The sequence below is a fragment of the Halichoerus grypus genome, chromosome 8 (genome assembly GCF_964656455.1).
Source record: "Halichoerus grypus chromosome 8, mHalGry1.hap1.1, whole genome shotgun sequence".
Classification (NCBI taxonomy): domain Eukaryota; kingdom Metazoa; phylum Chordata; class Mammalia; order Carnivora; family Phocidae; genus Halichoerus; species Halichoerus grypus.
This window is the reverse complement of record NC_135719.1, coordinates 124,465,738-124,477,773: the sequence shown is the minus strand read 5'-3', so window position 1 is coordinate 124,477,773 and position 12,036 is coordinate 124,465,738. Positions and strand designations below refer to the sequence as shown.

The 12,036-nt window shown below is 56.6% G+C and overlaps 1 protein-coding gene across 9 annotated transcripts in view; it reads left to right on the top strand.

The window, feature by feature from the left end:
- The window catches only part of MIDEAS (mitotic deacetylase associated SANT domain protein), a 65,530-nt gene that overhangs the window by 35,289 nt on the left and 18,205 nt on the right, over positions 1 to 12,036 (top strand). For 5 of the 9 annotated variants that reach the window (XM_036117829.2, XM_036117828.2, XM_078053921.1 and 2 more), the window contains 3 exons: positions 4,540 to 4,649; positions 8,079 to 9,763; positions 10,911 to 11,210. In XM_036117829.2, coding sequence (XP_035973722.1) covers positions 8,312 to 9,763; positions 10,911 to 11,210 — 1,752 coding nt within the window. In that variant the 5' untranslated portion in view covers positions 4,540 to 4,649; positions 8,079 to 8,311. Of the gene's footprint in view, positions 1 to 4,539; positions 4,650 to 6,227; positions 6,325 to 6,772; positions 7,131 to 8,078; positions 9,764 to 10,910; positions 11,211 to 12,036 lie in introns of those variants that run through there. The other 4 variants (XM_036117831.2, XM_036117830.2, XM_078053922.1 and 1 more) reach the window with 3 other exon arrangements.

The following is a 12,036-nucleotide window of genomic DNA, read 5'->3' as shown; positions in this document are numbered from 1 at the left end:
GTTTCTTTTTTTTTTTAAACCCATTTTCCCCACCTCTCCCTTCTAAATGCGTGTTTAGTGTACATTTAAAATAATTATTGATAGGGTAAGGTTTATGTCTGCCATTTTGCTATTGATTTCTGTCTTATGTCTTTTTTGTTTGTTTCTCTGTTACTCTATTACTGTCTTCTTTTGTGTTAAATAGGTATTTTCGAGTGTATCGTTCCTGACTTATAAAATAGGACCGAGGAGAGTGAGGGTTCAGTGAGATGTTGCTGGCACTTCACTTAGCACCATGCCTGACAAATAGTAAGTGCTCAGTAGACACGGCACTCCTGTGGGCTTCTGGCACTGTCAGAGTCATGGTCACCCCGGGGCTAACTGAGAGCAAAGTCCACCCAGGGCTCCATGGGACTCCTCTCATCTCCTGGGCAGGGTATGGCCCTCTGGCAGTTGGCTCCTTGGGAGAGGAAGGAACAGTGGGTCCTTGGAAGCCACCTTACGCCCTTCCCTGACCCTCTTGTCTTTCCCCTGCTCCAGCACATGGCACCACCTGGGCTGCCTAGGAAGCATCGCAGCTTCCCACCCCGACCACTCCTCACCAGACCCATAAACCCATCTCTTAGGGTGGGTTTGAGAGATCTGGTTTGGAGTTGGCAAACTTAGATTTGAACCCTGGCTCCTCACTGTGTTCTCAGGCTGTGACCTGGAACAAGTGACTTTTCAGAGCCAACCTTTTCTCATCTCTCAGATGGGAACAGTGGTTACACAAGTGAGCAATACTCACACTCATGGGGCATGTGCTCAGTGCTGGTGGCTAATGTTTCATGTCGCAGTTGTGGGTTAGGAAGGTGTTTGTCCTGCCTTGTCCCCTGCCCCCCACACCCCGCCCAAAGCTCCTAAGCTCCTCAAAGGCAGGAACCGGGGAGCTGCAGCTCCTTGACCAGACACCTGTGATCTGACAACCAGTCCATGGCACTCGCCATTGGGCCACACTGCCTCCAGGCCCTGAGTGCCCCAGTCTTGGTGCAAAACAGAGGGCATTGAAGAAGTAGTTTGGGAAAGTGGTTAATATGGAGCAAGAGCATGAAGATTCAGAAAGGGTGAGAACTGTGCCCTAGAGGCTGCCCTTAGGGGAGCCTCTTCCTACCTTGAAGGAAGGTAGACTGTCAGCCTGGAAGCAGGGGAGGGCCGTCCAGGTGGAGGGAACAGCTCGGTCAAAGGCTCAAAGTCAGGGAACTCTCCCCAGGCCACCTGTTCCTTGTATTTCTTGCCCCTGCATGGGCTACTGTGCGTTGTAGTCAGTGTGTGTTTCTGTGTCTGTCTTCATTAGACTGGGAGCTCTGTGCAGGTAGGGACTGTGCCCGGTCTCCCTTGTCTCCCCAGAGCCTGGAGGGCTGCAGAGGTGTGTGTGTGTGTGTGTGTGTGTGTGTGTGTGTGTGTGTGTGTGTGTGCGCGCGCGCGCGCGCGCGCGCGCGCGAGATGGGGGTGGGGAGTTAGGTGGGGAGGGGGAGCTGTTAGGTAGGCAGGGTGAGGCCATGTTAAGGGAGGCCCGTGTGAGATAGCTTGTCTGTGTCCTGGCCTGCAGACTCTAGCACTGGGGCTTAGTTAGGCGCAGACTCCAGAGAGCCCTGCCCTAGACCTGCTGGGGAGCCCGGCCTTTCTAAAGGGGAGGGAGGGGTTGGAGCAGCCTGGGGGGTGTGTGTGTCAGTCCCTTAGGGCACAGAGAAGGTTATCAGGAGACCAAGGGCTCCCCACGAGGCCCTTTCCAGAGGTTCAACCACTTACGGACCTTAGTGATACTTGCTTTATCTCTTCTGGAGAAAGCCAAAACCTGCCAGCTTTGACCTTGGTCCCCTGGGACTCCCAAATCCTGCTGGAAGGGATTTTCCTAGGCTGCCTGTGATTGTTGGTGGCCCTTGCCTAGGAGGGAGGCAGCCAGTCCCCTCCATGTGGGCAAAAGCTGAGCCTGGAGGTTTGATCCTTTCCAGGCTCTTCCTGGGACTCTGTTTTCTCTTTCCTCCCCCCCCCCCCCAAAACAGACCTGGCCCTCGTGGCTTCTCATGGACATCCTGGCTTCCTATGGACTTTCGGAGGGTGCTTGCTGGCAGTGGAGGAGAGGGACAATGAAGGCAGATGCCTGAATGAAGCCCCGAGAGTGCCTCATAAGACAAAGGATTCCCCTCTCACACACATCCCTTTAAAAGCATCTCAGTGTTGACATTATTACCGTCACAGCTCAGGCTGCAGCCAGCTGGAACCCTGGCCAAACCTTCTGAGCCTGACCAGCCTCATGGCTGAGACCTGATCGGCCTGGGCTCTGCATTTCAGAGCTGAAGCTGAGTCCGGAGAAGTGCTAATCTGGGGACTTTCTGGACTGGGAATGGGTAGATCATATGGCCTGCTTTCTCATGCCGCCCCCCCCCCCGGGGGAAGTGACACTTGTCAGAGTCAGGTCTTTGTCCCTGTTGCTGGTGTCTCCTTCCTTACCAGTTTGCAAACTCCTTATGAACAGGACTATGTGTCCAGTGGTTTGGAGACATGGGGCCCTTTAGCCTGGTATGAACTCCCAGTTAAAGGGGGAGGGGGGTGCAGCATTGCAGATGACTGCACTATGTCCAGAGGGAAGGTTTATCTAGGGCCTGGACAACTCTAGCCAGCCCAAGATGATAGTTCCAGGCTACTTGCCTAGTCTGGTTGTAGCCACAGACCCAAGAGTATCTGGGAGAGAACTTTCCAGGATATGAGTGTAGGCTAGAGGGCCAGCTGGGCCATGCTGGGCTCCTCTAAGGAGGGCCCCTCATCACTGCCCCTGGCATCCTAGCCAGACACCTTGGTGTCTCGAGGCCCAGCCCAGCCATGTCAGGGCATGAAGTAAACAGATCCACAGGCTCATGTCCCTGGCTATGGTCTAAGCAAGGGTGGGAAGCCATGGGGGAAGAAAAATTGGACAGGGCAACAGAGGGGCTGGCACTTTTCCAGTTGGCCGGCATGTGGTGTGGGGCAGCAGGTGATAGTCAAGGGGCAAGGAGCTTGTGGGCCAGCAATTCGAAAAGGATTCATGTTCAGCTTCGTTGGAGATGGCCTGGGGCTACTACTGATGGGATGAGGTGGGGTGGGGTTGGGAGGTGGGACCTTTTCACTTCATCTCAGGATCGTGGGGACGTCTGATGTGCATCAGGGAGAGAGACTGGGAGCCAGGGTGGGGCAGGAGCCCACGGTGAACACGCTGGCCATGAGTGGTGTGTCTGCCTGGGCACGACTCTGACTCACCTTGGGCGCCGTCTTGAATGAGCATCCCATGAGGCAGGTACAAGCCAAGTGCCAAGGTGCAACGGTCCGCACACTCTGCTCCATGGAGCTTGCTGTCTGCTGAGGACAAAGAAATAGGCATCCGGAATTGCGTGCGCTGAGCGTGGTGGGGGGCGCGGGATGGTGGTTGGGAGGTGTTACGGGTGCATAGGGAAGTTCCTGTCTCGGCCCTGGGGTGAGGGAGGACTTCCCAGAGGAAACAGTGTCTCAGACCTGGAGGACAGGTAGGACTTGGCCACATGAAAGGGTTGGGAAGGTGTCATAGGCAGGGGTGCCGCCTCGCCAAGGACCTGGACGCAAAGCGGGAACACCGCTGAATGAGGGCTCAGGCATGGCAGGCTGAGAGAGGTGGCAGGAGTCTGCAGGACTTGTGGGCAGGATAGGGAGTTTAGACTTTGTCCTGACATAGCCTCTCTGGTGCTCAGGGAATTGGCTGGTCTAGAGATTTGTTAGATGCCATAAATAGGCGTGTTCTGTCTTGGTTGCGGACGCATGAGCTCTGACTCTCCGTCTCCTAGCGCTGAGTTTGTGGGGCTGGGAGTGGCCCAGGTTGTGAGAGCAGGAGCTCTTTAGCAAGAAGGGTCAGGAGGGTCCTCCAGTCAGCTCTGATTCCTGGGTCAGAGCTGAGTCCCTGAAGCTGCTAGGACCAAGTAAAGCACCTCCTTCCTGGCCTTGTAACCTTGACTCACAACGGTCTTGTCTCTCAGATGGCCGCAGTCAGTGTCTCGAGCTTGTGGGTGGCCCTGGTTTCCTGGTGGGCATGGCCTGGCCCCGCTGCGCTGTGGTGAGGGTTCACTGGACTCTCCAGCCAGTGTTGGGCATGTGGCGGGGCTGTTGAGGGCACTTGGGGAGCTGCATGTGTTCTAGTTTGCCCTCCCTGGAAGGCATGGTGTCACCATCAGCATAGAGCGCCCAAAGACCTTTCCGGCACCTTCCCTCATGTGTCTGCAAAACACATATGCGGGTTCAGCACTGTTTTCTTTTCTTGCACGTTGCTTTCTTCTGTAGAGAGAAAGTGTTTTCCACCACAGATCCTCCTGAAAGCCTCATAGGTCCCTGGTCATTGATAACAGACTTTTGCCTTGTCTTCAGCCCAGGGGCATCTCTGGGTCTGGTCAGGGATTGGTTACCGCAGTGAGGTGCCTGGAGGAAGGGAGAGTGAATAGAGCTGGGACAGACAATCAAACAGACTGATAAGTGGGTTGCACTGTCTGGGGCCCCTTGGTGACTGTGGGTTTCCTTTTGCAGTGTTCCTGCATCCGCTGTTAGAGACCCTGCAGCTGGGCCCGTGGGTGAGCTGCCTGCAGAAGTTCCTCATTACACCCTCTTCCCTGTACCCTCAGGGAGTTGGGCCACAGGTCAGTAGCCTTCGGAAAAGATGGCTTCCTTCCTCTTCCTCACTGGGAGGAAGGCCAGGCTGACTTCCACCTGAGGAACAGAGAAGTGGGGCTGGGGCACAAGAAATGAGAGGAAGTGGCTTAGTCCTGCCCAGAGCTGCAGGCTGTGAGGTACAAGTAGGGTATGAGAGCTGGAAGCCCCACCAGCAGCAACTAGATCTGAGGCAGGAGTGAGCTTGCAGGGGCTGGAGAGTCCAGGCCCAGAGGGCTGGGCTGAAGTGGCCCGTGCAGTCTCAGACCTCCTTGTGGGTGGCCCTTCTGTGGTGAAGCCCCATTTCTTGCCTTCCTTCCTGTAGGACTGAGGACCTCAGCTGTATGGGAGGAGAAATAGGAGAGGTTTACCTGCCGACGGTTTGGGCAGGGGTGAGGGGCCTGTCAGTGAGGAGGGATATTTGTGTCCAGAAATCCTTGCTCTGAGATGGTGGGGACTATGTTGTAGAAGGGGGGGATGCAGAGAGGGACCTGGTGTCCTTGTGGCATGTCGTAGGGACAAGGAAGAAGAGCTTGGCCTTGGAGGCAGACAGACCTAGGTTCAGGTCCTGGCCCTGCAACATAATTACTGCGTGACCATTGCCAAGTCACTTAGCCTCTCTGAGCCTCATCTAGCTCATCTGTAAAATGGAGGTTAAAATAGCAGTGCTTCCTGCTTGGGCTTCATGCTGCCTTAGAATGCTGTTGTGGAAACTAAACCTATGCAAAGCACTTGGACAGGCCTGGCACAGGTGCCTTGTTCTGCTGCTGCGGCTGCGGCCACCCCCGCCGCTCCTTGGAGCCCTGCTGCCTTGCTGTGGCTCCTCCCCTCCTACCTTTAGGGTTCCCAGGCATCTTTCACTCTTCTCATCCCCCCAGATCGTGACCTTTCTTCTCTGAGGGTCCCAGGTCTGGGTGTCTGTGCTCTTGACACTCTTAGCCTTCCAGTGGGGGTGACAAGGAAGGCCTCTGCAGAAGCTTCTGGGGTGATTCAACCTCCCCAGAATTTGCCCCTTTGGTTTCTTATAAGCAAGTTCCCAGCCCAGCTTTGGAAACCTACTGTGGGATCCTGAGTGCTGGTCCTTCCTGACATGCAGGGCGGAGGATGGGAGGCCGACCAGCCTGACCAAACAGCTGCCGGTGAGCCAGCGGTGGGGCCCAGGGCCCCAGGGCCGGAGCAGCCCTGTCCCGGAGCTCCGTCCACAGACTCCGCCTCCATCTCACTCAACCCAACCTGCAGACCCCCCCCCTCCCCCCCCCGCCCCGAGCGGCCATCCCCCCCCCCCCCGTGCCTGTGTGCCCTCCACCAGGTGCACACTCACACGTGCACACAGCCTCATCCGCCACGTGGCCCTCCCCTTCGTCCAGTCCCCGAGCGAGCCCGAGACAGGGCTGTAACTGCGGAAGGGGGGCAGCCTGTGCCTGTCAGCGCAGGGGAGGCACAAGGGCACGTGAGCACCTGAGGGGCACCCGGGCCCCCTCGAGGCACGTGCACGGGCCAGCTCCCCTCCTGGGCACCCTCCCCCTCCCCTCAGGCACATTCTTCCTTCCTCTGTCTTGCTTCTGCAGATGCACACGTCTAGTTTGCTCACGCTGATTGGAGAGGCAGAGCCTGATGCCTGCAGCCCGGACAGTCGCAGCCTGCAGCTTCACCGTGGCGCCCAGGGTTATTTTCATCAGGGGAGGGTGGCTTTGGGGTCTCTGCTCTGAAACGGGCTGCCTGTCGGGGAATGAGAGTTTAAAAGCAAGAGAAAGGGGTTTGTTCTAAAGGTGGTTTCTCTGGCCCTCTGCACTCCCTGCTTGTCCAAATTGTCCCCCTGCTGCCAGGGCCAGGGTAACTTGGATGTCCACCTAGTCTCTTCCTCCCTCCCCCGATGTCCATAAGTGAAGACGAAGGGGGTGCTGCTAGTGGGAAGCACGGTCTGCTTATTGCAGGGCCCGGAGCTGAGGAAGGAAATGGAGGAGGAAGTCCCTCCCCTTCTGGGTGCTGGTGAAAGTGAAAGGCAGGTGGAGGGGGAGGCTGGAGTGAGTCACTGCAGCTCCGGGAGGGGAAGGGAGGGGAAGGGAGGGGAAGGGAGGGGAAGGGAGGGGAAGGGCTGGGAAGCTGCGGAAGCCTGTGAACGGGTGATAGGGGGCCTCGCAGCACTGAGAGCCGGCCCTTACCGCCCAGCCCCAGCCCCATCCCCAGCCCACCCTGGCTGGGCTGGTTTCCCAGGAACTCCTGGGACTACTAACTAGGTCCTGGAGCTTCTAGGGTCTGAGGCCTGAGGTTGGTCTGGACCTGCAGATTTATTCCTCAGGGCTTCCTGAGCTCCCCTCCCCTCCTTCCTTCTCCCTCCTGACCTGACTGGCCCAGGACCAGAATCTTAGCAGCGTTGGGAAGAGGTGGGCTGCGTAGCTCCCACGATCACAACTTCCCAGGGAGGGAGAAAAAAAACCCTCTGAAGAAAGACAAAGTCTTTGAAAATACACGTAGGTAATAAAAGTACATGTAAGTTATAAAATCCTGGTCTTGATTTTCACTGCCCTGTAGCAGGATAAATAGAGCAAACTGTGTTTTTTTTTTTTTAATCAAGTTAGAAAATAAACAAAGACACTGTGAACGCTTTAAGTCATACCATGTCACAGAAAAACATTTCAGACCTAAGTTCTAGCAATCTGCATCTCCTCAATATCGTAGTTGTGTTAGTCCTTTGCTCAGGACACCAGGAGCTCTGGCAGTGGAGGAGGGTAGGTGAGGATTGCTGACCAGGTACCCGGCTGGATCCTGCCTCCAGCCAGCCAGGGCTGCAAAACAGGTTCTGTGCTGGTTTGGGGAAGACTCTGGCAGCCACAGTCCCACCCAGCAGCTCCTCCCAGGGGTGGGGCTAGAACTGCACATACCCTTCTAGGGCCTCACCTACATGCCTCCGCGCAGAGGACGTGAGCCCAGCCCTGGGTCCTGGACTCTGCAAGGACCTGGTGGGCTTCCCACCCTGGAGCCCCATAGTTAGGAATGACCCCTGTTGTCTCCACTTCCTGCATCTGAGATATGCTTGGAGCATCAGAGGAGGCACGGTCTGGATAAAACTCCTCCTGGGTCTGGTGGGGAAGCTACTTCATGGACAGATGTGCTCAGCCCATGGGCAGCCAGACTTAGCCTAAGAGAAGGCCTTTGTTGCCCCTTGAACCATCGTGGCTGGGTCTCAGCCCCACTTGTTCCCTGGCAGGTGCCTTCATGCAGTGTACAAATTACACACCCAAATGCTGCAGGGCGAGATGGTGGGACAGGAGAGTCACAAAGCGCTGTCTTTTCGTTCCCCCAAGGCCCTGGCTCCTGCCTCACGAGGGCTGCTCTGTGAACGTGGGCCCCTCCTGCACACTCGCGCTGACGTCTGGGGCTGGGATGCCGTGGCTGACACTGTCGTTTTCTCTCTGCAGGCTCCAGGGCCCTGTGGCACATCATGAACTGGGAAGAGTAGCCGAGCCCAAGAACCTCTCCACCACGAGCAAGGAAGAGCCGACAGTTCTTTCTGCCTGTGCCTGACCCCACCTCCCTCCTGCTCTGCCCCCACTGGCTCCTGGACAAGAGCTGGGCTTCCAGCCGGACCTTCCCACGGGGGATGGGCAACTGGTGAAGTCGGGCTCACTGCCGGGGCCCAGCTGGCCACACCATGAACCTCCAGGCCCAGCCCAAGGCTCAGAACAGGCGGAAGCGTTGCCTCTTTGGGGACCAGGAACCAGCTCCCAAGGAGCAGCCCCCACCCCTGCAGGCCCCACCGCAGCCCCCAGCCCCTCCACAGTCCACCAGAGTGAAGGAGGAGCCTTACTTTGGGCACGAGGGTCCGGCGGGGGCCGCCCCGGTCTCCCAGCCTGTGGAGCTGCCCCCTCCCAACAGCCTGGCCCTGCTGAACTCCGTGGTGTACGGTTCCGAGCGGACCACGGCAGCCATGTTGTCCCAGCAGGTGGGCTCCGTCAAGTGGCCCAACTCGGCGGCGGCTCCCGGGCGGGGCCCCGAGCGCGGGGGCGGTGGGGGTGTGAGCGACAGCGGCTGGCAGCAGCAGCCGGGCCAGCCCCCGCCGCACACGACGTGGAGCCGCCACAGCCTGCCCCTCTACAGCGGACCCAAGGGGAGCCCGCATCCCGGCGTGGGGGTCTCGAGCTACTACAACCACCCCGAGGCGCTGAAGCGGGAGAAAGGAGGGGGGCCGCAGCTGGACCGCTACGGAACTGCGGTGCGGCCGGTGATGCCGCAGAAGGTGCCGCTGGACGTCGGGCGGCCCCAGACGCCCCTGAACTCTTTCCACGTGGCCAAGAAGCCCGCAAACCAGACACTGCCCCTGCAACCCTTCCAGCTGGCGTTTGGCCACCAGGTGAACCGGCAGGTCTTCCGGCAGGGCCCACCGCCCCCCAACCCGGTTGCGGCTTTCCCACCGCAGAAGCCGCCGCCGCCGCCGCCGCAGCCCGCCCTCCCCCAGATGCCGCTCTTTGAGAACTTCTATCCCATGCAGCAGCCCCCCTCTCAGCAGCCCCAGGACTTCGGCCTGCAGCCGGCCGGGCCCCTGGGGCAGTCCCACCTGGCTCACCACAGCATGGCGCCCTACGCCTTCCCCCCCAACCCTGACATGAACCCAGAACTGCGCAAGGCCCTCCTGCAGGAGTCGGCCCCACAGCCTGTGCTACCTCAGTCCCAGATCGCCTTCCCCCGCCGCTCCCGCCGGCTCTCCAAGGAGGGTGTCCTGCCTTCCGCCCCCCTGGATGTGGCTGGCACCCAGCCCGGACAGGAGCCCACCAGCAACCTGTTCCTGCATCACTGGCCCCCACAGCAGCCGCCCCCCGGCCCCCTGGGGCAGCCCCATCCTGAAGCTCTGGGATTCCCGCTGGAGCTGAGGGAGCCGCAGTTGCTGTCTGACGGGGAGAGGCTGGCACCCAACGGTCGGGAGCGGGAGGCTCCCACGATGGGCAGCGAGGAGAGCGTGAGGGCCATGGGCACAGGGGACTGTGGGCAGGTGCTACGGGGTGGGGTGATCCAGAGCACTCGACGGAGGCGCCGGGCGTCCCAGGAGGCCAATTTGCTGACCCTGGCCCAGAAGGCAGTGGAGCTGGCCTCACTGCAGAACGCAAAGGTGAGAGTGGCAGGGGATGGAGGTCTGGCCTGGCAGAGGGCGGCGTGAGCCTTGTCTGGGGCCAGGGGAGAACAAGGGATTGCAAGTCCACAGGGCAGTTTTCTCACTTCGTTGAAGGAAACAGAAAGAACCCATAGGCTTCAGGGAGTTCTGAACTCCCTGCGTGCAAAGAATCTCCGCATAGGTACATCCATACCTGAAGGACAGGGGAAGTTTCTACACACAGGCTTGCAGGCGGGAAGGTGCAGTGCACCATCGTGGGTTGGCTTCTTCCATTTGGCACATGAAGGATTGGGAGTAGGGGCAGGTGAAACCATTGCCAGATCTGGGATACTAAGACAAGGTGGCAGTGGTTACACAGGTGCTTATACTTGTCAAAATGCTTCAAACTAATTAAAAAGAGGTGCATTTTGTTGTATGTAAATTTTGCTGCAATCAAGTTGATTTAAAAGAAATGACAATAACAGTGGGGAAGAAGAATGAACAGAATCTGAGCACCTCTCTTGTAGTTTCTTATACTTGATCACAAATAATTTGTCGTCAAACCCTGTGACAGGGATGCTGCCATTATCCCGTTTTATTGCTAAAGAAGCTGAGGCCCCAGGAGTATTTCCCAAGGTCACATAAAAGTGTAGTATCTGGCTCCAAAGCCAGTGTGTGCACCTTCCTTCCCTAGGGGTGTCAGCCCTCCCACACTCCCTCCCCCCATGCCTATGGGCCAGGCTGATATGTCAGGGGCTGTAGAATTTGACTTCCCTCCAGCCAGTTGCCAGTGGGGAAAAGGTACAAAGACCACCATTACCTGGTAACCGCTTCCTTGCTTACTTTCTTTTGCAGAGGTATGTTTTGAATTTAGATACTATTTCATGTGCCATGCCCCGTGCAGGCCAAACAAAACATATCTGTAAGCCACTTGTGGCCTGAGGTGGCCATCTGGGGACCCCTGTGCCAGGCCAGAATCAGAGGCCCTGGCAGAAGGGAGGTTATGGAGAGTATTTGGGAGTGTAGTGAGAGAAAAGGTATTCAGGGAAAGACCATTGGGAACCATCATGGGTGTCTGAGTCCTGAATCAAATGTGACTAGGGTCTTGGACTTAACAGGACTTACCTTCTAAACCTTACCTCTGTTCCCCCTCCCTCTCCTCCAGGATGCCAATGGCTCCGAGGAGAAGCGGAAAAGTGTGTTGGCTTCAACTACCAAGTGTGGGGTGGAGTTTTCTGAGCCTTCCTTAGCTGCCAAGCGAGCACGAGAGGACAGCGGGATGGTACCCCTCATCATCCCAGTGTCTGTGCCTGTGCGGACTGTGGACCCAACTGAGGCGGCCCAAGTTGGAGGTGTTGACGAGGACGGGAAGGGTCCTGAACAGAATCCCACTGAACACAAGCCATCTGTCATCGTCACCCGCAGGCGGTCCACACGTATCCCTGGGACTGATGCCCCAGCCCAGGTATGAGAGGCTCCCCATGCAAACACCTATAGTACCTGTGTGCTCCTGGGGGCCTAGTACACTATGGGAAAAAGGAGAACATGGCAATATAGGAGGGATTCAAGCAACCCGTGGAGATACTATTTATATTTTCCAAACCAAACTTATGGATAAATGCACTTATGGGAGACAGTGAGACAGTTTTATACTTGAAGTTGAGACTGCCTAGGAGAATTTAGGATGTGTGAATCTCTTTCATTTCAGGTCAGCAAATTTTGGCTTCTAATTTGGGTCAGGTTTTGTGCTAGGCACTGGGAGGCAGAGATGTTTACTTGTTCTGTCAGTACAGATATATATATGTTAAAATCTCTCACTAAGATTGAGGTTTTATCTATTTCATCTTTTAGTTCTGTCAGTATTTGTTTTATACATTTTGATGCTGTGTTATTAGTTGCATACTCATTTAGAAGTAGATTAGAGACTTCATCATTATGAAGTGTTTCTATTTATCTTTAGTAATCTTTTTGTCTCTTAAAGTCTATTTTGTGGGGTGGCACCTGGGTGGCTCAGTTGGTTAAGCGACTGCGTTCGGCTCAGGTCATGATCCTGGAGTCCTGGGATCAAGTCCCGCATCGGGCTCCCTGCTCAGCAGGGAGTCTGCTTCTCCCTCTGACCCTCCCCCCTCTCATGCTCTCTATCTCATTCTCTCTCAAATAAATAAATAAAATCTTTAAAAAAAAAAAAGTCTATTTTGTGAACATCTGGCTTTCTTTTGGTTACTGTTGCCGGGTTTGGGGGGTGGGGGGGATGGATGAGATGTGTATCTTTTCCATCTTTTTACTTTTAG